Genomic DNA, 24,475 nt, shown 5'->3' with positions numbered 1-24,475 from the left:
AAAAATGCTGCTTTTTACTGAGTAGCCAACTAAGCTTGCACACAGTATAACCGTATAACGATGATGGGGAAAGAGGGCAAGCTTTCTTTTTTATTTGAGGGAGAGGGTGACGAGGTAGGGAACAATTCTGGCCTTGAGGCTGAGGAAAATTATTTGAAAATGAAGCCATTTGCTCAACTCACTGTATAAGCCATACACAAGGAAGCATGGAACAAGGGGACTAATTAACAGTAAATTTTATTTGAGCAAGTTACATTGCGCAATGCATTTTGAGCAATACAATAAGTGCAAATCATGGCTAGCATAGACAAAAAAGAAGTAACACTTTGCATACGAACAACTTTGAAACCAGCAAGAGAAAGTTGCGCCGAAGAACAAGGAACGTATTTTCACACAGACAACTTTGAAAGCAGCGAAAGATATGTCGAAGAACAAGTGACGTAATTTTCTTTTTTAAGAAATACAACTGGACTAAAATTGAAAGACGTTGAACGCCGGGGTTTCCAAGAGTGGTTCACTCGTGGCACACCCCTATGTATGGCACAAGAGGAGCGGAACAAGCAGTACTTGTGAACCAATAATTCGCCAGACAATGCTGTCTCAGAAGAAATGAAGGTTTTCATTTTCTCTGGTAGAATTCCTAGCAAGTTAGCAACCCAGACAACCTGTTTTGCATGAATTTGGCAGCTCGTACATGGGTCCAAATTAGCCCAATACAGCTGTGGAACTTCATTCTCTTCCCAATGCTGTGCGGATCAAGTGGCAGTTATCAAGAAAGTGCGCAATGTCTCAAGTACCAGACTCACTCTTGTCGAAGCATGCCACTGACTCTTGCATTGGAACACTCCAACTGCAGGCTGACACACACACTTTTTCCACCCATTTAAAGGGGCCATGCAGACAAAACACACGTTTGGTTCATTCGAGAGATTGCCTCATTAGAATCCTACTGACACCACTTTTACGTAAGCTTCGCTCAAATAGGCTATATAATTAGGAAAATAGGGAATAGCCACGCGACCCACAAGCTCATTTCCTGCAACAGAACCTTGACGTCATGTACCCTTCTGTGCTAGTGGCTGAGGCTGGCAAAAGCAAACGCATATTAGGCACACCTTATAAGCTGGCTGAACAAGCTATTTGCGCTTAATTTAGGGCACATTCTTTATATAGCAGTAAGAATGATGGGGGTAAACAGTGGAAGTCACGGAACTGGGCGTAAACACCAAAGCAGTTAGTGAGGCACTTTGCCGGCTGACACTGCCTGGCACTGCCTAACACAACCACCACACGCGTTGGACTTGTCTGACACCACGACCAACTGACATGAGCAACGCGGTCACTTACATGACCATGTTGTCGAGTCATAGCTTACACTTAGCAAACGATTAATATGAACCCTAACAAAAATATGAGGTATATAAGTCCGGCCATAAGCAAAGTGCAAGCACTGGCATTTCAGCGGTATTGCAGCACCATCTATGGAAGTGTACGACGAACAACATAACCAAACGGCCGTCTGAGATGGAAGCAGCCCTGGTCAGCAGGCTATCCTTAGTTTTAAGGCCCTACTGTAAATGGTTGACGTCACGAAAACACGATTTAGCGGGAGAATCGAAATGTTGGCGTAAAATTTAATTTCTCAGTGAGTAAAGCATCCTTTGCTGGCGGACAAGTGCTGAGGACGCTATAAAACACTAAATATTTCAAATAAAACAAACTTGTATTTTGTCCGAAATGGCCCCTTTAACCATTTTTTCTTGTGTGCATTTTAGCCAGTTGGTGCTTTTTTATTTTTATCAGGCTATTAGGGCTTACTATACCTTTTCTCTGACATATGATTGGCAGGTGTGATGGTTCCTAAAAAAGATCAAAACTTGTGATTTTGATCCTGTGGTTTTGATCAGAGCAGGTGTCATGGTTCCGAAATCTGCATTATGATTGGATAACAGTTACAAAATCAGACAAATTAACCCACATGCACAGTGAATTTAAAGTCTACAAGGTACACTTCCAAAACAAGCAGAAGGCAAAATGCAGAAGTGAATACTGCCCATTCAGCAGGTTTTAAACCTTTTCATTATAAGCAGACGCATGCGTTGCTACGCTAAAGTTTATTGACCCCAGTTATCCGGCACCTAGAAATTGCATATAAATCACTTCCAAGCACATTTGTATCAGAGAATGCAGCACTTGAGTAAGAAAATGCTGTTCTTAAAATGCTGTTCTTAATTCTTAATTTTGTAATTCAATAAAGCCCACTTCAGGCATGTGGCCTTGCATTACTTCCGTGTCACAGTTGACCACTTCCCCTTGATGGCAGGGAGGCCATGCTCGGAGTCTCTCACAAGAGCGTCACTCCTCGCCCATACAGTACTCCGTTCGCACACAATAGGAACTTTATTCTAATGGGGTGTGTTGCCCAGAGCCGAAATAGCAGGAGAGAGGCAGGAACCGAGATTCATGATGGAGCCGGTTTACTTTCGTGCACTCGTCGCTAGCAATGCTGCAGACTGACACTCGTCGTCGCCGTCGTCAATGCCGGTGGTTTAACCTGGAACTAGTGATGCCGCTTACGCAGCCACTGCTCATGGCACATAGCCGTTCGGCTGTGACTATGCTATGTACACCGTTCTTCCTCATTACAGTTTTTCGGGTCAAATAGGCGCCATCCTGGCGACGACGAGACGACGACAGGTTCTGCATGGTAACGCTTAAGACCTACGTGCACGGTCTCTCGGCCACGGCAACAGGTGTCGGAGGGAGGAGTCAGAGGCTCTAACGTAACTCACGGGTGACGTGCACTCGACAACACGATAAGGGCCATTGTATTGTGATTGTAGCTTGCTTGATAATCCCGGTTGTGTGGTTGGAACCCAGAGCCAAACGACACCGTTGGGAGAAAACACCGGGTCAGATTTCAGTGTGTCGTGACAGAACTTTTGACGTGCTTGTTCGAGGGACGTGAATGAACGAGCTAGTTGTTGGCAGTCTTCAGCACGTCGTGCGACGTTGGAAACCTAGGTACATTCTGACGGGTTGGGACTGTAAAGGAGGATCGTGTCGAGTAGACACGACAGTTTGCATCCGTACACGAGAAAGAAGGGAGGGAAGCCTCTGGTGGCCTGCATGGCGGTATTCTTTGCGTAGGTCACGAAAAGTAAGGTATCCCAACTGCAATGGTGGGATGACCCATACATGGCCAGCATGTCCCCTAATGTACGATTAAAACATTCGGTTAATCCATTTGTCTGTGGGTGATATGCTGTAGTCATGCGGTGAACGATTAGTCATGCCTCGAGGAGTTCTTCCATTACGTCAGAGCTTTCCTTAGGCATGGCCCCTCATGAAAAGTATAGGCTGCAACTGTAAACTTCCCTCTTACGTGCTTGTTCATTGCCACTGCATGATGCGACATACCTTATATTGAAAAGCTGTCTGTGCCAGCAGACCCACGGCTAGCTAGATTTGGACATTACACAAGTCTGCACTGGAAGAATACTATTTGTTGCTCGAGTGGGAGAGCATGTCTACCTCTAGACTATGCGTTAACACCTGAGAGCAGATCCTGCGGCGCTGCTCACAGGTTTTCTTCCACGCGGGATTTTCTGTCTCTTTTTGCGTGGGCGCGCAAGTGATAAACCAAACTCTTTCTGTGAGCAAAGGTGCTTGAACATTTTCGGCATTCAAAGGGCTTTTCGCCAGTGTGAGAGCGCTCGTGCTGAATCAAATTGTGCCTGTGAGCGAACTCGCGTGAGCAGGTTGGGCATTTATATGGCCTCACGCCAGTGTGAATTCGCATGTGAACAGCCAGACTATTCTTATATGTGAATGTGTTGGAACAGGTAAGGCATTTGTACGGTTTCTCTTTTGTGTGCACGCGAGTGTGCTCGCTGATGCGAGCCTTCGTATTTGCACTGTAGGGGCAGTATTCACACAGATACTCTTTCTGCTCACAAGAACTGCCAACTGCCTTATCATCGGCAACTTCCCCAGTATGTTTCAGTGCTTCTTCACCACTCTGAGTACTACTACCAGCATGGGATGTTGCGTCCTTTTGGGCTGATCCAGTGGGTACACGCGAAGTCGCTTTTTTCTGGCCCGGGTCTGCAGCTGCTCTTTCATTTGCGGAACCGGTTCCTGCTTGGACAGAAAAAAAAATTACAACAAAATAAAAATTATGCAAGAATAATTTCATTCGTACATAGGTAGCAACAGCAAATTCAACTCTGAAGGCGACTGTAGCTGCTAATAGGAGCACACAGCCGGCACGAAAAGCACGCAGTGCAGCAGTAACGTTCCTCATTCCAATTTTTTGTTGTTTCGCACTGCGTTTTAAGGGCCTTGAAGACAAAATGCAAGTTTGGTTCATTCAACAGACTGCCTCGTCGGAATCATCCTGACACCACTTTTAATGTAAACCTCGCTCAAATAAGCTATACAATTAGGAAAAACGGGAATGGCCATGCGACCCACTAGCTCATTTCCTGCAATGAAACCTACGATGTCATACCAGCCAGCTCTACGATTAGCTGAGGCCGGAAAAGGCAAACGCTAATTACGAAGAACTTGTAAGCTTGCCGAACGAGCTATCTGCACTTAAATTTAGGGCACATTTTTTATAGCAGTAAGAATGGTGGCACAAACAGTGGAGGCTACGAAAGCACACGTAAACATAGAAGTACTGATGTGTACTGCTTGGTTGGTTTAGATGCGCAATACTGTGGTGCTTTAGGGTTGTCTCAGGCAACACTGGCCGATTGGCACAAGCAGCGGTGTCATGCGTAAACCATATTCGTCGAGCAAGCACTATGTTTCACGAAACGATTATTTTCTCCATGAACAAAAACAAGCCAGGTAAAAATGTGGTCACACACAAACCAAAGGCAGAAAACGGCTTGCCGCGGTGTGGTGGCGCCATCTCGGTTGACTAACAGTAAGCAAGTCTACTCTCCACACCAAGTTTAGCTGAAAGACCTGTTCTTATGATGCCATCGCAAACGTCGTTAAAACACGTTTTGATACGAGAATCAAAATGTTAGCTTAAATTGATAAATTTCGCAGTGAATAAAGCATCGTTTGCTTCCCGATAAGTGCTGGGAGCACTGTAGAACACGAAACGTTTCGGATAAAACAAACTTGTATTTTGTCTTCATGGCCCCTTTAAGCTCAAAAAATAATCACTTATCACTGTGGGTTTATCAGCCTCGATAATGTCACCAGCTATTCAAGTGGCACCTCATGAAAAATTAGCACACTGACTTGTTGCATTTCTCGAAACTCGTCAAGTTAACTTTATAAAATTAACGTGTACATTTTTGTGCGTTGAGTTTCTGCTTTATGAATTTTATTTCGGACCATAAATCGTGCATTTGAAGCCCCAAGTTACCTACTCAATTTATTCGCGCATCCAATTTCAGGCATGGCAGATGATCCTGAACTTGTTTGGGGTGCTACATTTTACCAACAAACCAGCCACTGCCGACAATGTTTTACTACGAAAACCATTTCTGGCATTCTCATCGCCAACTACGGAAATTACTTTTGGTCACGCATGGGATTTTGACTAGACCTACTTCAACTCAATGAAACACCCTCTGCTTATGCAGAGTGTACACTACAACTTCTACTCAGTACCAGCCGCTACATACGGTATTTGCACGATTCTAATGTGTAACAAGCGCGCAATGCTCCCCCCCCCCCCTGATGTAATCTTCGTTGGCCGGTAGGCTTGGTAGGCAACATTGCTCACCACTGCCAGTAAACACCGATAGGGGGGCTAGAAAGGGGAGGTGTGAAGAGCATGGAGCCGCCAGCTCGCTTCTGTGTAGCACGGTTCCATTCTTATCGTGTTTTCTAAATTCTTTAAAGTAGGTGGTGTGAGCGGCTGTTGCTATCCCTTGACACGATCTGAACAATGCCGCCAACAGCGAAGAAGAAAACGCAAAGGTGGTGTTTTGTGCGAGGTTGCGACGGCGGCTACAAGTCATGCGGACAAAAACTCACTCTTCCGCTAGCCTGCCCACGAAGATGAATTCGAGAAGTGGGCACATGCCATACCAAGGGCTGACAAGCCGGTAGAAAAAAAATTCTGCGGTTTGCGAGAGACATTTCAGCGCAAGGTAAGTTCAGACGTGTTTAAGCTTTTTTAATACGTTGACGTATGCTTGCGTGGAAGCTGGACGTGCGTTTGCTTCTTAAAGGCCAACTGCACTAAATCCTATTTTTGTCCAAATAAGTAGTCTATGCTCTTAAAACCACCTTGGCGAAACCCAAGCTTCGTAAGCACACAGAACACTGGGTACTGTCGTTCAAAGTAGCTCCGTGCAGACGAAGTTTGCACCTGGCGGAGAGTCGCCGAAACAAGTTCTGAGTGGCCTATGATGGAGGTGGGGGAACCTGTCCTGTGGTGCTTGCGACTTGCACGGCGCTCCACCGGGTGCAGGAACGCTTTCTCCCAGGGTTTCTCTGCTACACCACCGCGTTGTACCGCCGTCGCCATCACATGCTTCAAACTAACCGCAGAGGTAGCAATGCCCACCATTTTTTTAGTGAAATAAAATGGATTAGAATCTTACAAACTATTCACATGCTTGCGAACGTTCTGGAGCAGGCATAGCTTTTTTTACTTGAAAATATGTCTACTAAAAAAAATTGTGCGACACGCACACTTGCCTTACCTTTGTCATTCCTATTGCATCTATCACAGAAAAAAATGACATTTTATAAACTCTTGACCACTTGCACTTCGGCGTCCAATATCTGCCATAATTGGGCTGGCCCAATTCAACCTCGATCTCTTAGACATTCCTAAAAGTTTGACGACCTCACTGGAGTTGTTGTACACGCGAATTTAAACAATTGTGCAACTTTTTCCTCACTCGCTAAGTGAACCAAAATCAGCCTTGCTCGCTGTAACCAATATATCCGCACAAATATCAGCCGTCAGCTTTGCGAAGTGTGAAAGCTAACAAAACTGCTCCTCTCAAACATTAAACTGACTTTTTTGAATTCCCAAATGGAGCATATTTAGTTTTGTAGAGCACTACATTTAGTTCACTTGATAGTAAAATGTTTTCTACAGCACATGTATTTGGTAAAAGTAGAAAAAAGCAGCAGATAGGTAACTTTTTTCGTGTATTAGTGCATCATTTAGCTGAGGAAGCTGGCTAGTTAGCCAAATGGGGGTGTTGGGACTTAGCTGGGGTGACTTTGTTGCTTATGGAAAGGATTTCGTTCTGATTGAGCGGATTCGGCTCATGCAGGCCGAATGGGAGGCAATGAAGGACCAGCTTAACTACTACTTTTTTAACACGCTTCTACCATTTCTAGAAGGTGGCAGTCACCAGGCCGCTGTTTAGTCTAGAATACAAGCATTCATCACTGCATGTCACACTTTAAAAACTGTTTATTCGCTTTTTTTTTATTCATTTCAAAATGATTCAATGCACAAGGAAGTTCTCACTGTGTCATACACAACGAAAGCACGCGGATGGCAATCAAGGTGGACAGCACTATCCTTGATTGATTGATTGTGGGGGTTTAACGCACCGACGCAACGCAGGCGATGAGGCGCGCCGTAGTGGAGGGTTCTAGATTAATTTTGACCACCTGGGGATCTTTGACGTGCGCCGAAATCTCGTACACACGGGTGTTTTCGCTTTTTCACCTCCATCAGAAAAGCGGCCGCCGCGGCCGGGACTCGAACCTGCGACCTCGTGCTCAGCAGCGCAACGCCTTAGCCACTGAGCCGCCGCGGCGGGGTGGACAGCACTACCCTGTCCACGGGGTAGGTGTCTAGGGAAGCTCGGAAATGGAGCTGGCGGGCGGTAGCATGGGCTACTTCGTTCCTAACCAGTATAAAATGGGCAGGGAGCCCGACAATGGCGAGGAGTGCAGCAGGTAAACCTTGCAGAATTCGTATGTTTTGCGTGACTTAGTCTTACATAACCAATAACCAACAAACATACCAATAGACATAGAGAGTTTCGCTCTCTATGTCTATTGATGCATTGTTTAAGCCAGTAAATGCTGCCATGGTCGCGGCGATGCCTTCCGAGTGGTGAATATTTGTGTACAATGAACACACGTCCAGCGTCACCAGAAAACACCCTGGGGAGATGACGATACCACGAATTTCCTGTAGAAAATGGCTGGTATCTTTGATGTAAGACGGGAACGTAGGGGGTGGGGGGGGGGGGTGTCCTTAATTATGTGATTAATGAAGCTTGAAATTTTTTCTGTCACCGTCCCGTTACTGGATACAATGGGTCTGCCCGGATGGTTGTTCTTATGTATTTGGGTAGCTAGTAAAATCGATCAGGGACAGGATGTTCCGGTGACATAATTTTAACCAACGCGGCAGTTATATTACCTTCTGTGACAAGAGATTTGAGGGTGTTGTGAATTTCACTTTCATAGAATTTTGTGGGTTCATTTGGTAGCTCATTATAGAATTGTCTTTCGCTTAGTTGTCGCATTCCCTCTTCCAAGTATTCAGACCTGTCAAGTATAACAATGGCTCCCCCCTTGTCCGCTGGTTTGATAATTATACTGGTGTGCGAATTTAAAGCTTGACTTAGTCTTGACTTGCTTGACTTAGTCTTAGACTTAGAATTGGTATGTTTATTTTGCTTGACTTAGTCCTTAAACGGGGTTTCCTTTTTTTCTTTCTTGCTTTCTTTTTTTTTTTTTAGTTGCTGCACGATCCCAGTTCCGCGCTCACCCCCTCCACCGCCCGCAAGGCACCGATATTTCCGCCTAAGGCGCAGATTTTTGCCGCAACCGGGATCGTGCAGCCGGGAGCGCGGAACCGGGATCGTGCAACAACTAAAAAAAAGAAAGCAAGAAAGAAAAAAGGAAACCCCGTTTCAGGGACTAAGTCAAGCAAAACAAACGTGATAGAACGCCCCCCCCCCCCCCCCCTTCTCCCCATCCTCCCCCGCCTGTTCGGCATCATCGCCCGTCTCATCAGTGACCTTGAACAGCTGTGAGCGCGTCCCGCGGACCTGCCGACGCAGAGTGGCCTGAGCCCCGCTGACAGACAAACGGCCGAAGAATGCGCCGCAAACGAAACCAAATCCTAGTGTTACTTGCCCCGCGGCTCGCAGGCCGCGCGGCATAGCTTCGCTACACCACTCGGTTTCGTCGAAGCGGCGTCAAGCCGAGAGCTGCTGTAGGCTTAGCCAGGAGTAAAACAAAACCTAAAATGGGACAGGAAATTCCGAGTATGGCGCGGAGACCATCCGTCGACTGGGCAGGCCGTGCATGAATGCGGCCGTGCAGTTTGACCGAATCGAAGATCTATGCCTGTGCTGCCATCTTATGTCCGTCTCCCTTCATCCCCCCTTTTTTTGCCCCTTTTCCCTTCCCGCTGACTATTTTTACACCATTTACGGAGCACGCAGGACTCAATCTTGTTTTTGATTTTGAGTCTGCTTGTGTGCTTCTTGTTATAGTGTTTTCGTGCTGCCTTTTCGTCCGTGTTCTTTCCCCTTCCCTCACCTTCCACCTTTCTAGCCAATCGGAATGCAACTGTTTGAAACACCCCTCACCCGCGACGACTCCTGGAGGGATGAGGGAAGTTACCCTCCCTCACAGAAGTTTTTGTATAAAGGCGAAATGTGAGATATTAAAATACAGCCCTGAAGAAGGAGTTTCTAACTGCGAAACTGTTGGCAACAAAAAACGGGAAACGTGTCAGTCGACTTCTTTCACTATATATATATATATACAAAGTAAAAGTACGCTCTTCGGAGACTATTTCCAACGTTTCGACCTGAGACAGGTCTTCCTCAGGAATGTAAGCTTTGGGAAATCATCGTACGGATTCAGGACGGGGGGGGGGGGGGGGGGGGGGGCGCCCTGAAACACAAGCCACATGGGAAACAAAACACACAAACGACCACACACACCATACAGAGCTTATTCTGCCAAAGGCAAGCGAAAAAGACCCCCAAAAACAAACCAATCAATCAAACAAAAAAACAAAAACACAAAAACAAACGAAAGAAAAAATAGGGGTGGGGGCGAGCAGGAACACCGCCTGAACGCGAGTGATGGGGATGACAGGAAATGCGACAAGTTCATGGGTGGCGAAAGGCCGAAAAACATCCGGTGTCTCCAAGAGGGGAAGACAACAAAACCCATGCCGCCACGAGCAGCGAGTTTACATGCGCGTCACCGGTAACAAAAATTAACTACTGACCGTCTTCAGCAGCAAGGTCAAAAATGCAAGCTTGGCCCTTTACTCTATCTGAAGCCCAGGCAGCTTCCGCGACTTTGGGGGGTCCTAGAAAAGCCAATGGGGGAGCCCATTTTGAGGCGTCCCCTTCCCCGCCTTCGCCACCCTCTGTACACGGCGTCGCGTCGTGTTGCGCCAGGCCAATGCACGGCGTGTTAACTGTTAGCGCTCGGCCTGTCACCCGCACGCGTGGACGCCTGGGCTTATTCCACGAAAATATGGTGGAGCGCGGCAATTCGTAAAAACATGAAAACAAGAAGAGAGAGGCGACAGTCGGTGTGTGCCGTGCCTCCGGGGAAACCAAAAAATAGAAAAGAAAAGAAAAAGAAGGAAGCAATGGAAAAGAGAAGCAAACCATACATTACCGAAAAGACAGGAAGGACGCGCGCACCCCGTGAGCACTAGCATTGGGGATCAAAATGTGAATACAAGACACCCGAGGCAGGAGCCACAACAGACACCAAAATAAAATACTTCTTACACGCTCGGTTGGAATTAAAAGCTTTAACATTCCATTTCACATTTCTCAAGGATAAAATGGGTATGACATATGGTGACATAAACAGGCAATGGGTACAATCTGGTTATTAATGAGGCGTGTTATGCTTGCTAAGTGTTGAAACAAGGAAATGAGAGAGAAAAAAAATCAAAAATAGCGGGGGCGGTAAGGGAAGTGTTGGTAGGGGGCCGGAAGCGGACGAGACATATATAGCGATTGTTGGCGTTTCAATGCACGACCTCACACCGAGAGCAACAGGCTGCCTGTGCTGCAACTAAGGACTCTACTTCACGACTATATATATATATATATATATATATATATATATATACATCTCAAGACGGAGTTCAGCCGGCTCCTGACCAACTTACGCCGTGAAGAAGCGACGTGGAAGTGCGACCCTCTTGATAGGTGAGTTCCATAGGATGGCCGTCCTTTTGGTAGAACGGAAAATTAAGGCTCCGCTCCTGTGTTCGCCCACTAGCTTCTCGCTGCACGGCTGATGGCCACAGAATTCCAGTTTTTCTACCCAAAATGTTGCACTGTTGCGTGACGTGAGGAACAGCATTATTGAGAAGAGTGCGCATATGCGTATGGTGTGTGAAAGCCTTCTGCATTACCCTTGACACCAGATTTTCTATTCCCCATCAGGCAACCAGATTGAGCCCTGGAACACTGCTCTTGTCAGCGACGTCCCAGAGATCCAGAGGGACCTATCCTTAGGCCGCGGAGAAGAGCTAAGGAGACTGGAGCCCTGGACGAAGGGTCCGGTCCATCGATTCAGCTGAAGCCCTTAAACTCTGCCAGAAGTGTCTCCCCCTTCTGCTCCTTCCCCATTTGCTTCAAGAGCGGACGAGGCTCGAGACTGTTGCCTTCACTGTCTCTCCCCCACATTTCCTCGGTAACAATAAAAGGGTCCTGATACCCCTTACATAGTAAGAGCGTCTTCCTCCTGGTGAAGGCGGATCGCTGCGCAATTTGGGCTTCGCGGTCGGTAGGTTAGACATATCACCGTAATCATCATCAACGCAAGACTTGCGGATCTTAAAATGGCGCAGCACAGTATGTGGCGCCAACGACTGAGCACAACGAATAACCGCACTTCCCTGGAAGTGTAAAAGCAGTGTGCAGCCGAACTTGGGAAGAATCATTGACTAGCGTGACGGACCAAAGGGGTGCTTAGCCTCGACAGTTGAGTTTAATGCACAGTCCCTTTCTGGGCAATGTGTGTGAGCTCTCACTAGCGTCAGTGTCGAGGTGCGCCATTAATTAAGCATACCGTACGTATTCGAATATACGACGGGTATTTTTTCCAAAATTTGTAGTGTATTCGAAACTCAGTATATATATATGTATATTGTGGGCATTGGGGGTGTACTGTTGTGATATTTAGGCGTGGAAGCGACATGACCATTGTTACATCCAGTGTGGAACACGGCGGGTCAATGCCTCTGTTCCTTCTACCCATCCAAACCCATCGCCACTGTCATCTGTGTATAACCATCATCATCCCCGGACAGTTCCGTCTTTCGGTGGCCTGTGATCGGGAGCCTAATTAAAAGTGGTCCTTCAGCATCTCGGAGCTCTGTCTCTCAATATATATATATATATATATATATATATATATATATATATATATATATATATATATATATATATAGGAGGATGTTGTGAAATAAGTGAGTATCCTTCTCTCGCGCCCCACTATCATCATCGTCAACTGTGTTCGATTAAAGGCATCATCGGGAGGGGTCTTCGCGGCTCGTCCCTTCCTCCACATATTTTGGTATATAAGTCACATATCAAGGTTGCAGTCGTCATTGCCAGTGCTATTCGGCTTTTTTCGAAATATTTAATAGGGCCGAATGACGTGTGCTTGTCACGCTTCTTTGATTCATTGATAAATAAGCGAAAATATAAGTCGAGAAAAAATCCGCCGTTTTCAGAACGGGTCTCGGCGGCTCGTCCCTTTTCCCACATTTTTGGTGCCGAAAATCCCTTGCTCGACGTTCTCCGAGCTTGCGACGAACCGCCGGGAGAACAGGAAACAAGGGACCTCCAGAGGTGAGCCACACCGAGCGGATTTTAGCTTACTTCGACCGACTTCTCACCTCTGGGGAACAGAAATGAAGCCACCATACCAGCGAACCCGTTGAAAAAGGTTGGGACAGCTAAAGAAGAAGAAACCAACCGGACCCATTCGTGCTGCACCTTTGCCGACACACATGAGATGCGCCTTCGCCGCTGCGTACCTGCCAGAATGCTCGCGTTGACCTTTTCCCCGTGAGTCCGATCCCATCATCAACGACGTCTGTGGCGCTGGACTGGACGATGGAGGCCCTATACGAAAGGCGGCGGATCGTCCGGGAGAAACCTGGCAGATGTGATCGGCATGGTAGAAGACTTCCTTCGCGTGCAGCTACCACCCATAGGTGAGTTGTCTCACCTGTTCGAAACTCTGACTGAGCAAAACGAGTCATTGGTCCAGATTAACCGAGAGGTAGAAAACTCCGTGGAAATTGAGAAGCTGGAATCGGAGATGTCTGGAGCATTTGATTTTGAGGCCATTGTCATATCGGCAAAAGTTAAACTGGAAATGAAAATAACCGAGATCAGAGCTAAATGGCAAGCCCTCATTATGTCCATTAATACCCGAATTAGGTCAGAGATCAGACAGCGCCGGGAAAATACGGACAGCGAAAACGGAAATAATAATCTGGTAATCCAAAAACAAGAAGACCAGTACAAACTAGAATTAAACTCAGATGGTGTACCATCTGTAAAGGACAAGAGTCTTGTTTTCTGCGCAGTAAATAAGTTGTGCAATCCGATGGACAATAACAGCCCAAAAGAAGTAGGACTGTATCTGGGTACAGCGAGATCGGCGCTACCAGAAACCACGCCGATAGAGAAGAAATTTAGGACCGGTTTTTTTTTTTTTTTTCGCAACGTGACACATTCAACACACAAGCGGAAATATTGGATACGGACTCGCAAGTTGAAGCAGGAAGACCGAATCGCGAACAGCCTGCTGAAGACAGAGAAAAGGAAGTTAAAGAAAAGACGAAGGAAAATAGCGCCTATCATTCTACAGAAGTCTGCAAGGCGTTTAAAAGTGATACGAGTAATGCGAGCTTCTGTAACGGACAAAACGACTGCCGGCTGGCGAACAAAGTTTCCACCCAGAAGAGGGACACCTTTCCGCAGATCAGCGACTTCTCAGCAAGAAAACAGGTCTATGCTTCGGCACGCTAATAAGCGTCGTTTTCATCGATGGAAGCACAAGCGGCGAGGTCCCCGAATCTGCTTGCTTCAACGGACCTGATTTCTTGATGCCTGCCAAGTGGACCGCTTTCCCGCCATGTTTCTAAAGGCGAAGTGAAACTGTGGCCATTTTCGCGCGGGGGAGGATGTTGAAAAAGATGACGCCTCGCCTCCCTCGTGCTCATCATCATCATTATCCACCAACATGGTGATGATGACAGAGGCGCCGAGAAGGAAGTGCCACGTTTGCACGCACTACTGCGAGGAGCACGCGGATGAGTTCGGAACGCTGCGCTTGGACGACGGTGCACGGCCTTGCGTCGCTCTCTTCACGGCGCCCATAAACGCTGAATATCGGCTTTCCCTTTTCGTAACATTGGTGCCGAAACCCGGGAAGCAAGCCAGCGTTGCGGCGAGCCTTCTCCTGACGAGATTACGCCCTTCTTCAGCTACGACCGGCATGGAACGGATCCAGAACAAGCGCGCGGCACGGCAGGCTATGAACACGAAGATCATCAGCGAGGTGGACCAGCTGCTACAGTCTCAGCAGTTGGACCTTTCCGCCCTTCGTGACTTTCACGGGCGTCTTCGAGCGAGCAATGCAGCATTGTCCGCACTTAACGCCGAGCTTGAAGCCCACCTGACCGACGAACAGGCAGCGGAAGACTACGCTTCGGTCATGCAGTATGACGACGCAGCGACCTGCGCACTGGCTTTACTCGAGCATCACATGGAGGTGTTGAGGTCATCTTCGACGCTCCAGACTGCTCCTCCATTGGAAGACGCCAGCGGAGACTGCCGTGCTGCCACGTCTACCGGACAACCCATGCCATCTACTCGTGAGTTTGGAGCACGTCTCCCGAAGCTAGAACTGTTGCGCTTCGACGGAGCGATAACGCGGTGGCAACCTTTTTGGGACATGTTTCGACATTCCGTCCACGAGGATCCCTGGCTGTCCAATATTGACCGTTTTCATTACTTGCTTTCGCTTCTTGACGGAGCTGCTGCTGAAGCCGTTGCTGGCCTGCACGTGACAGAGTCCTGCTATCAAGATGCTCTTGATAATTTTAAGAATCGTTTTGGTAATTCCGAAGTGATCGAGCTGAAGCATTTTGAAAATCTGCGGAAGTTCCAGCCTGTCGATTCAGCCAGCAACGTACCCGCTTTGAGGAAGCTGTACGACCACGTGCAAATGAACCGGCGAGGACTGGAAAGCTTGGGCGTTGGAATTTCTTCTTACGCGGCTATGCTGAATGAAATGCTTTTAAAGGTGATACCTGGCGACATTATTGTCGATTACTTCAAACAGCAGAGCCTTTGAGCCAGCTCCGCTTCCACGAGCAGTCAGAGTTCTTCCGAGGACGTAGAACATCTACTGTCTTTCCTGCGAGTGGAAGTCGAGTGCAGGGAAAGAAGCTTCCAGTTCAGCAAGCTTCAACGAAGTGAGGAGGCTGACCGAGTGCTCAAGAAGCAGCAGTCTATTTCGACAGCTGCCTTCCTGCACAAAAGGGCACAGACTTCGTCATGCTTCTTCTGCTCCGCCAACGATCACAGAACAGAAGAATGTCCGAGTGACATCCCTTTGGCCGACAAGCGAACCCGCCTAGCAAGTGACGGCCGATGCTTCATATGTACGACCAAGGGACATCTGGTACGGAGTTGCCGAAAGAAGGTCCGGTGATTGATTGATTGTAGGGTGTAACGCGCCGACGCAACGCAGGCGATGAGGCGCGCCGTAGTGGAGGGCTCCGGATTAATTTTGACCACCTGGGGATCTTTAACGTGCGCCGAAATCTCGTACACACGGGCGTTTTCGCTTTTCGCCTCCATGAGAAAAGCGGCCGCCGCGGGCGGAAATCGAACCCGCGACCTCGTGCTCAGCAGCGCAACGCCTTAGCTACTGAGCCACCGCGGCGGGTAGAAGGTCCGGTGTCGGACATGTAAGCGGCGCCATGCTAGCACGATGTGCACCACTGACCCCGCTCGGATACCATCGGAATCGGCTGCAGAAACGCGACATGCAGCGATGCACGTCAACACGCGCAAATCAGCCATCCCGCGACTCTCCAGCGACGTCCTACTACAGACGTTCCGCGCGTGGATTATGACTTCGTCGCATTGCATCTACGTCCATGGAATTTTTAACAATGGCAGCCAGCGGACTTTCATCCGGCAAGACGTCACCTCTGAGCTCAAGTTAACTGCAACTGGCGAAGTCGATCTGGCCATCAGTGCTTTCGGCCGACCTGGAGGTCCAATGAAGAGGTTTAAAGTCGTCAGAGCAACCCTTCGCAGTCAACATGATAGCATATCTGCAGAGGTTGAAGCCATCGTCGTGCCTTTCATTTGTGAAGACGTCGCTGAAGCACCGAAGGGCAACACGCTTCTGCAACGCCTGGTCGCCGAGGGGAAGCCACTGGCTGACACCATTGCTTTCCCAGGCATGGACTTCAGACAAGGAGTTAGCCTTCTCGTTGGATCCGACCAGATCTGGAAGTTCGCGCCAAAAACGAGCCAAGTACAGTGCAAAGAGACGAATCCTGCTTTGGTCGCTGTCAATACAAGCTTAGGATGGACCTTACAAGGACCGTTATCTTTGAAAGAGGGCAATAGAAGCAAAGGCGGTAGCCTGGTCTGTGTTCTCCGCACCGACACGCATAAGAATGCAGACCTCTCTTGCTCTGTTCGGCGGTTTCGGGGGGTTAGCACTGCTGGTCTCAAGAACTCCCCGAACTCGCATCCCGATGAAGGTGCATTGCGCAAGTTCAAAGATTCAATTGGGTTGGTGAAAGTGCTCCATGATGTAGAAGTGCGATATGAGTCCACACCATTCTCTATGGCCGACGACCGCAAGATTGCCCTTTCCAGACCTTCTATGTTACATCGACGACTTTCTTCAAACAAAGGCCTAAGACCCTACGATAAGTCTGTGAGGCAAGGGTAGGCCAATGACCACGCAGAAAAAGTTGTGGAGGGCCACCTTGAAAAAGGAACGAATCTCAACTGCTCTTCACAAGGAAAGAAACGCCGGCTGCGGGAACCCGGAGATGACCGTTGTAACCACTCCATTGACGATGTTTATAAGCGACTTCACTGTGGAGTCGGCAAGGCTCTCGCTGAAATACGCGAGAGTGACGGGGAGGCCACAGCCCGACAAAGCGTGAAGTTTTCGGACGTTATGAATGGTGTTCACTTTTCATGCTGGGTCATTCCATGCCAAACGTCCCAGCCGTAAAATCGACCATCCCGGATTTGCTCAGTAAAAATTTTGGGTCATCCTCGCATGGCCCACAATGCTCCCTGAAAGTGTTTTTGTCAAAAAAAATTTGTTCGTTTTCTAGCGGCCATTTTACCTCCAGGGTTTAAAGCAAACTTACGTCTGTGAAAAAATACATGAAAAACTAATTTCTGCTACAATGGCCACCATTTTTTGTGAACATCACGTTGAGAACCTGGGCTACTCTATGAGGCATTTTTTAAATATTTTTCCTTTTTTTTGCTGTGATTACGCCATTCAGAAAATACACAATGTCGAGCATTTTCAAACATTTTTAGCAAATAGGAGCACATTCTCTCAGCCAATGAAACATTTGTTCCTATATCTCAGCATTGTGAAAAATTGGTAAAAACTATATTTACACTGAAAAAAGGTGAAATGTGCGAGAAAGCGTTAGTCCAACTTGGAAAAATCTCCTTTCTGGGCCATATTCACCTTGAAATTGCGCATTGTTGTGCTCATAGTAAAAATATCAAATACAAGCCATTCACTAGCAAAAATGATCGCAGTTTATTTCAGAAAGTTTAATCAGAACAGTTTTTGTTTTAGCAGGGGAAAAAAAATTTCAATTTGCACAGCGACACTACTTCACCCCGTTGTTGCACAGAGCGTCTTCTCTGCACGGCATGCACCTGCCTGCATGAAAAGGCGCGAGCCAGCCGGTTTGCACTACAAGAATACCTTTCGCCGCAATGGTATTCCTAGCGTCAGTAAAGGAAAAAGGAATATTTCGCGTGTTAGTGGGAAAAGTACAACGTGGTGCTAGCGGTGGTGCGCCCATTCCATGAGTACGGGCAAGTCAACGGCTGGACATCAGATGCGCATTAAAGCATCGGGTTATGCAATTCCCGCTAACGCATACAAATAAATCCGTTTAACTAGATGACTCCGCCGCTGGTTATTTCGTAATTTTCGGCACAATTAAAAGATACCACGTATAACATACCCTGCTTCTTTATGCACGTCCATGTCCAGCTAGTCGTTGAGTTACCGGTACTCATGGAATTGGCTCACCACCGCTCCACCGCTGAAGATGAAAAAACACCCTTCCTGCGAAAGGTCACCGTCGCCGCCAAATTCTCTAGACGCCATTATGGATAATTGCAGATATGGCTACCAGTGTGCCATTCCTTCCCGAGACGACCTGCAGACCCGGCCACCGCTGCCTCGAATCGATGACGAACAGCTGGTGGAAATCCACAATGCTGAAGATGACTTTGCATCCACCACTCGCCGCGAAGAAGACGACGACCTATTCGATGCATATGAAGACCATTACCAGCACCACAAATATGCAAATAAATTTATTGATTGTAGGGTTTAGCGCGCCGACGCAACGCAGGCGATAAGGCGCACTGTAGTGGAGGGCTCCAGGTTAATATCGACCAACTGGGGATCTTTAACGTGCGCCGAAATCTCGTACACACGGGCGTTTTTGCTTTTCGCCTCCATCAGAAAAGGGGCCGCCGCAGCCAGGAAAACTATTCAAATAAACAATGACACTCAAACTTTACTATGGCTGCGTTCCAATTCGCGGACAGCTTGGTAGACAGCCTACGAAGCAACCTAACTAGACGTCTAAAGGAATAAAATTGGAACGGCGCCGCGGTCGCAAACGCAACAACAGCGCAGACGACAGCGTCGTAGCAAACATGTTGATATGCGCAAGCCGCAAGTTTCGTAACTCATATTACCGTCGTTATTACAAACATTGCGCGATTTAAAACTTACAGAATGTCATCTTTATCACTAGTAAATTATACTAAATATTTCAATAAAAGAACAAGTGCTTTTGTTTCAACATTATTACGCAAAAAGGTGGCGCTGGCGTCACTTATTAGTTTAGACAGGAAGGTAGCCTGCATCGTTGCTGACTTTGATGCTGTCTGACCCGCCGCGGTGGCTCAGTGGCTAAGGCGTTGCGCTGCTGAGCACGAGGTCGCGGGTTCCATTCCCGGCCGCGGCGGCCGCTTTTCTGGTGGAGGCGAAAAGCAAAAACGCCCGTGTGTACGAGATTTCGCCACGATAAAGATCCCCAGGTGGTCAAAATTAACCCGGAGCCCTCCACTACGGCGCGCCTCATCGCCTGCGGTGCGTCGGCGCGTTAAACCCCACAATCAATCAATCAACTTCGATGCTGTCTCCTCGAAGCAGTCTTCGTTGACTGCTTCGTTCGAATTGGAACGGTGCTTAACATGACGGACTGTCCGCGAAGACGGCAACGAAGCTGTTTAAACGGTAAATTGGAACGCACCCTACTTGTCCGGCAATACTCACCTTTAAACGCTTCGCCATTCAAGTCTTGCTGCCGAGTGCAATTTTTTTATTGTAAGGTTTTTACTGCTAGATTATTTTTATCTTGCTTTCCCACTCCTCTTTCTCCCTTTCTCTCTCCTCTATCTCTCTCTCTCTCCCTTCCTCTTGAACCTGCAGAATAAATTGTTTCTTCAGCTCCACTATCTTGCCTTATCTGATTTATTTGTATAAAAAAATTTTGTTCGCCAATTTGGTGATGATGACGTTTATTAGCGGCTCTCCCTTTGAATCCGGAAGTGCGCGGTCAGCAACCGACTTGCCTGCTTTATTTCCCGCCCTTGCCCTACTCTTAGTTACCCTAATACATCTCCCTGCCCCCATTCCTTCCTCAACCCTCATTTAAACTCTCATCGCTCCCTCCCCCTTTTCTTCTCCCCACACTGTTTTAAATTTTCATCCGTTTGATTAAACCCCGTGCGTAACCATCTCTTCCCTACTTTTCTTCAACTACCATTCCAGCCGCCTCTTCGTCTCCTGTATTATGGCCCTGTAGTTGAGACACACCCTCACCCTAAATCTCAAAGCCTCCGCCAACGTCGTTTCCCCATCGACCCGCGGCGGTCGTATCTCTGTGCAGTCCCTGAAAATATGGTACCGTATTTTCTCGAATAATGATCGCACTCGCGTAAAGATCGCACCCCTGAAGTTTGTCGTCAACGTTTATTTTTCTTATTTCCCGCGAAATGAACGCCCCCTGAACGCCCCCTGAGCAGCACCAATATGTCGTATGTGTGCCAAGTCTAGCTGATGATGGTCGTGCGTACCTCTGTTTCCTTCCATTTCAAAGAGGACATGGCTACGTTATTGCGACAGACTTGCCGATGTCAGCGATATCAGCAAGCATGTGTTCAATATTGATGAGGAATGAACTCACTAAATGCACATAATGTATTCACAAGACAAAAAAACGCGCTAAGGTTGCTGTCCCGCACTGTGACAGTGGCAACGACTTATTTCAAATTCAAATTTATTCAGAAAAGTACAAGACTGTATTAACATTTAGGGGAATTTACAGGAGGAGGTCCCAATGTTTCCGAACCGCAGGCGGAACCTCCTATGCTAGATGTTTTGGAGATAAGTTGTGAGCACAATACAACCAGTAAGTGTTGCAGACATTATACAAATGTTATCAAATATTGTTTGATAACATTCTTTGATAACATCCTTTGATAACAAACATTGTTTAACAATAGGGTATTGTAAAAAATACAACATATTGTGGAAGAAATTGGAACCATTTGACAACAGAACAAGCAGATAAAAAATGTCACAGAAGTAAAATATTTCTAGGAGTTAGTGGTGGGAAGCTAAGAACATCTTCAATTTTCTCATGAAGGGTTGAAGTGATCTAAATACCTTTATTTCCAGTGGTACGTCATTCCAAAAAGAATCGGCAGAAAAAAGTAGACTGAATTTGCCATCATTAGTTCTTACCTTAGGCAACAACAAGTTCTGACGGGAGGAAAATTGAGTGCAGTTAGGCTTGCTTAACATGTGGCAAGGGAAAATGTCAAGTTCTAGGAAGCTATGCAGCACTCAAAAAAACAGAACTCCAGCGCTGTACAAATACATCTTTGGCAGAGGTAACATATTCAGTTGAGTAAAGACGGGAGGAGATAGTGACATTTTTGGAGAAAACGTTATTATACGAATTCCTTGTTTTTTAAGTTTTTCTAATGATGACAGGCGATTTTTATACGATCGACCCCAGGATGTGATAGAGTAGTTCAAGTGGCTATGAATAAATGCGTAATATAAATCCAGCAGAGTTTTCGCACTGAATTACAGTATAGCTCTAAGAAGTGCTCGAATGCCAAATGATATCTTTTTTGCAAATGAAGGAAATATGGCATTGGAACCTTAAGTGAGTGTCTCCAATAACACCTAAAAAGGGTGTTTGGTTCCGCAGTAGGATGGGATTGTGACCTATAGGAAGTCGAGTATTTATTTGCAATTTTATTTGCAAATTTTATTTGCAATTTTATTTGCAAATTTTATTTGCAATTTTGTGACAGATGTTAAACAAGTACTTTTCTTCCTGTCATTAGTGTGAAAAGTTGGTAGTAAGAAATTGTGATTGCTTGAAAACCTGGTGAAGCTTTAACGATGTAAAATGGTAACATGGATAAGGCTATACGAAAGGTTGCAGTGCAGCAATTTGTAAAAAAAACATTCCTCAGCTATAGTGAAATAGCACACGGTACTCATAAGCAAAATGTTGCGGTTGATCTTTGCGCTGCGCAGTTGCCACGGGCGCTGCCGTTGCTAGGCCGTAAATAATATAAAATAAAGAAAACCATTAATAACGCAATAATATCCAAATTAATAAAAACTTAATCAAGTGACTCTTTATATGACTTTTTTAGGGACTGCAGCGCCCGCGCTTGACTGCTTTCAGTATCAAAGCCAGGCTGATACTGAAACTATTCAATAGAGGGTGCCACAGCCCCTCAATTGTCGTGAAAGTAGCAGCAACGCTGCCGGCATCAGGTAATGTTACACAGGCGGCGTTGGAAAAAAACAGCTCTAACACAAGTACTCACACTGCAAGAGTAACACAAGAAAAATACTGCCGAATCGCTTCTCCGCAATTCCAACAGCTTTCACGATGATTGTAACTGATTTAATTTTAATCAGTTACCTTATAGTTTCTTACTGACGAAATGGTTGGAAGCTGGCTTATTCAGCGTGGTAGTTGCTGCACCTTCTGAATTCCCTCTCCAAAGGGAATTTTGAAAAAACTAGAGGGGTTTCAGGCTCCAATACTGAGGATACGTCTTGGTGTCCCGAAGATTACCTCCAAACTGGGAACCGTGACAGAGAGCAGGCGGCTTGCGCCCACTGATTTGCAGGCAATGGAACAACTTCGGACGCGCCTGTGCGTTGTGGGAAAGCCGCCACCTTTTTTTGCCGCCATGTCCTTTCGAAGACTGCTAAGTCATCAGTATTACTGCAAGAAGTAAACATAAGCAAACGTCAAGCGCGACGGGTGTCCAGCGTACAGCGAGAAAAGAAGCGATGGATCAAATATTAGGCACGTGAGAGTCGCGTTTATTTCAAAAACCCCCTAAAACCCGTAGCGCGCGGGCACGAAATCACTCGGCTGCGCAACCACACCAGTTGTTCATCAGAAATGCCCACGTCGAAGAAGCGATGGGCGCACACTACAACTGCACCTTTGTATCAGAATTAAATTCAAAGGTTTGGTATAAAATTTCTTGCTCGACCTTCTATCTCACTTGAATGAAAGCATGCAGCGTGTTGAGCATCGGCTTCCAGCACGTGAGAGCTACCACTTCGAGGCCTCGTAAATGTGCACGTAATTAGGGCCTGAGGTACCTGATAACAGAATGCGTTATCAAGAGGTGTGAGAACGTTTTAAACGCACTGGCGTTTATTGAGGTGTGCACGCCCTCGTAAGTAAACAAACAGTATGCTTGCGCTCTTAAAGGAGCCATGAAGAGAAAACACAAGTTTGGTTCGTTCAAAAGATTGTCTCGTTAGAATCATACTGACACCACTTTTAACGTAAACTTCGCTCAAATAAGCTACATAATTAGGAAAAACGGGAATGGTCATGCGACCCACCAGCTCATTTCCCGCAACAGAACCTATGATGTCAGTCACATGAGCTAAGCTCTGCGATTGGCGGAGGCTGGCAGAAGCAGACGCAAATTAGGTAGAACTTACACACTAGACGAACGAGTGATTTGCGCTTAAATTTAGGGCACATTCTTTACAAAGCAATAAGAATGATGGGACAAACAGTGGAAGTTACGAAAGCACATGTAAACATAGAAGTACTGATGCGTTCTGCTGTTCGTACTGCGCACAGCATGCTTGGTTTCGCTGCACAGCACTACGGTGCTTGGGGTTGTCTCAGACGACACTGGCCGATTGACGCAAGCAACGGTGTCTTACGTGACCCCATTTGTCGAGCGAGCACTGTTTCAGGGAACGAATATTTTCTCCCAGAACAAAAACAAGCCAGGTTTAAATGCGGGCAAAAACAAACCAAACGCTTGCCACGGTATGGTGGCGCCATCTAGGTTACGGAACGTAAAGAAACGCGGGAACAAACCGACACCGCTGTACAGGGTGGAGACAACCTTTGAACGGTCCCGTGCCGCCGCAATTGGGCCAACGGGCTCAACACGTTATTCTTTTCGTTTCCCACGAGACCTAGCAACGCGAAACAGACAATATGATTCAAACTTCTTCATTAAACCGCGTTGCGGCGATAATTTTAGCGCGGTTCTGACACAATGACTTGCTTCGGCGGCGAGCGAGCAACCGAAAATGGCGGCGCCAGCGTATACGTGTCTGTGCCCTGTACGGCGGATGCGTGAATGAAGGTACTCTAGGCTGCAGAGCGGTCGGTTTCAGTGATGTCACTTGGGACCACGAAAACGCACGATTGAGCGGGAAAATCAAAATTTTAACCTAAATTGTTTAATTTCTCAGTGAATAAAGCACCGTTTGTATCCGGACAAGCGCTGGGGGCACTATAAAACACGAAATCTTTCGAATAAAACCAACTTGCATTTTCTCTTCATGGCTCCTTTAAGTAAAAAGATCTCAGGCTCCGATTCATCGTCGACCCTGGATCCAGTTTGGACTTATTTTATCTTGCGGTGTTGATGCGTTCATGCAATGACGTTACAGGGAAGGCAAGAGGAACAACAGCATGCACATAATTGCGTCGAAACTTCAGAACCGGTGTGCACATAATCTCAGCGCTGGCGGTGGCTTGTGGCTCGGTTACGCAAGGTGGCGCTTCTAGCAGAAGCTTTTGTCCCGATATCAACTGTCGGGCGGCGTTTCGTGAGCAGAAAATTATAGGAGGATTCTGCCTGTACTCTGCATTAGCGTTTTG

At 47.0% G+C, this 24,475-nt stretch overlaps 1 protein-coding gene across 2 annotated transcripts in view; it reads right to left on the bottom strand.

The window, feature by feature from the left end:
* Nucleotides 1–244: 244 nt before the first annotated feature.
* LOC144159581 (uncharacterized) overlaps nucleotides 245–24,475 on the bottom strand; it is a 36,886-nt gene continuing 12,655 nt past the window's right edge. The window contains exon 5 of one of the 2 annotated variants that reach the window (XM_077691161.1): nucleotides 245–4,140. In XM_077691161.1, the coding sequence (XP_077547287.1) occupies nucleotides 3,581–4,140 (560 nt within the window). In that variant the 3' untranslated portion in view covers nucleotides 245–3,580. Of the gene's footprint in view, nucleotides 4,141–20,549; nucleotides 22,550–24,475 lie in introns of those variants that run through there. The other variant, XM_077691163.1, reaches the window with a different exon arrangement.

This window comes from Haemaphysalis longicornis, unplaced genomic scaffold (genome assembly GCF_048455015.1).
Source record: "Haemaphysalis longicornis isolate Haplotype H1 unplaced genomic scaffold, Haemaphysalis longicornis Haplotype H1 scaffold_10, whole genome shotgun sequence".
NCBI lineage: Eukaryota > Metazoa > Arthropoda > Arachnida > Ixodida > Ixodidae > Haemaphysalis > Haemaphysalis longicornis.
Note: the sequence above shows the minus strand (reverse complement) of the source record. Positions and strands in the feature narration are given on the sequence as shown.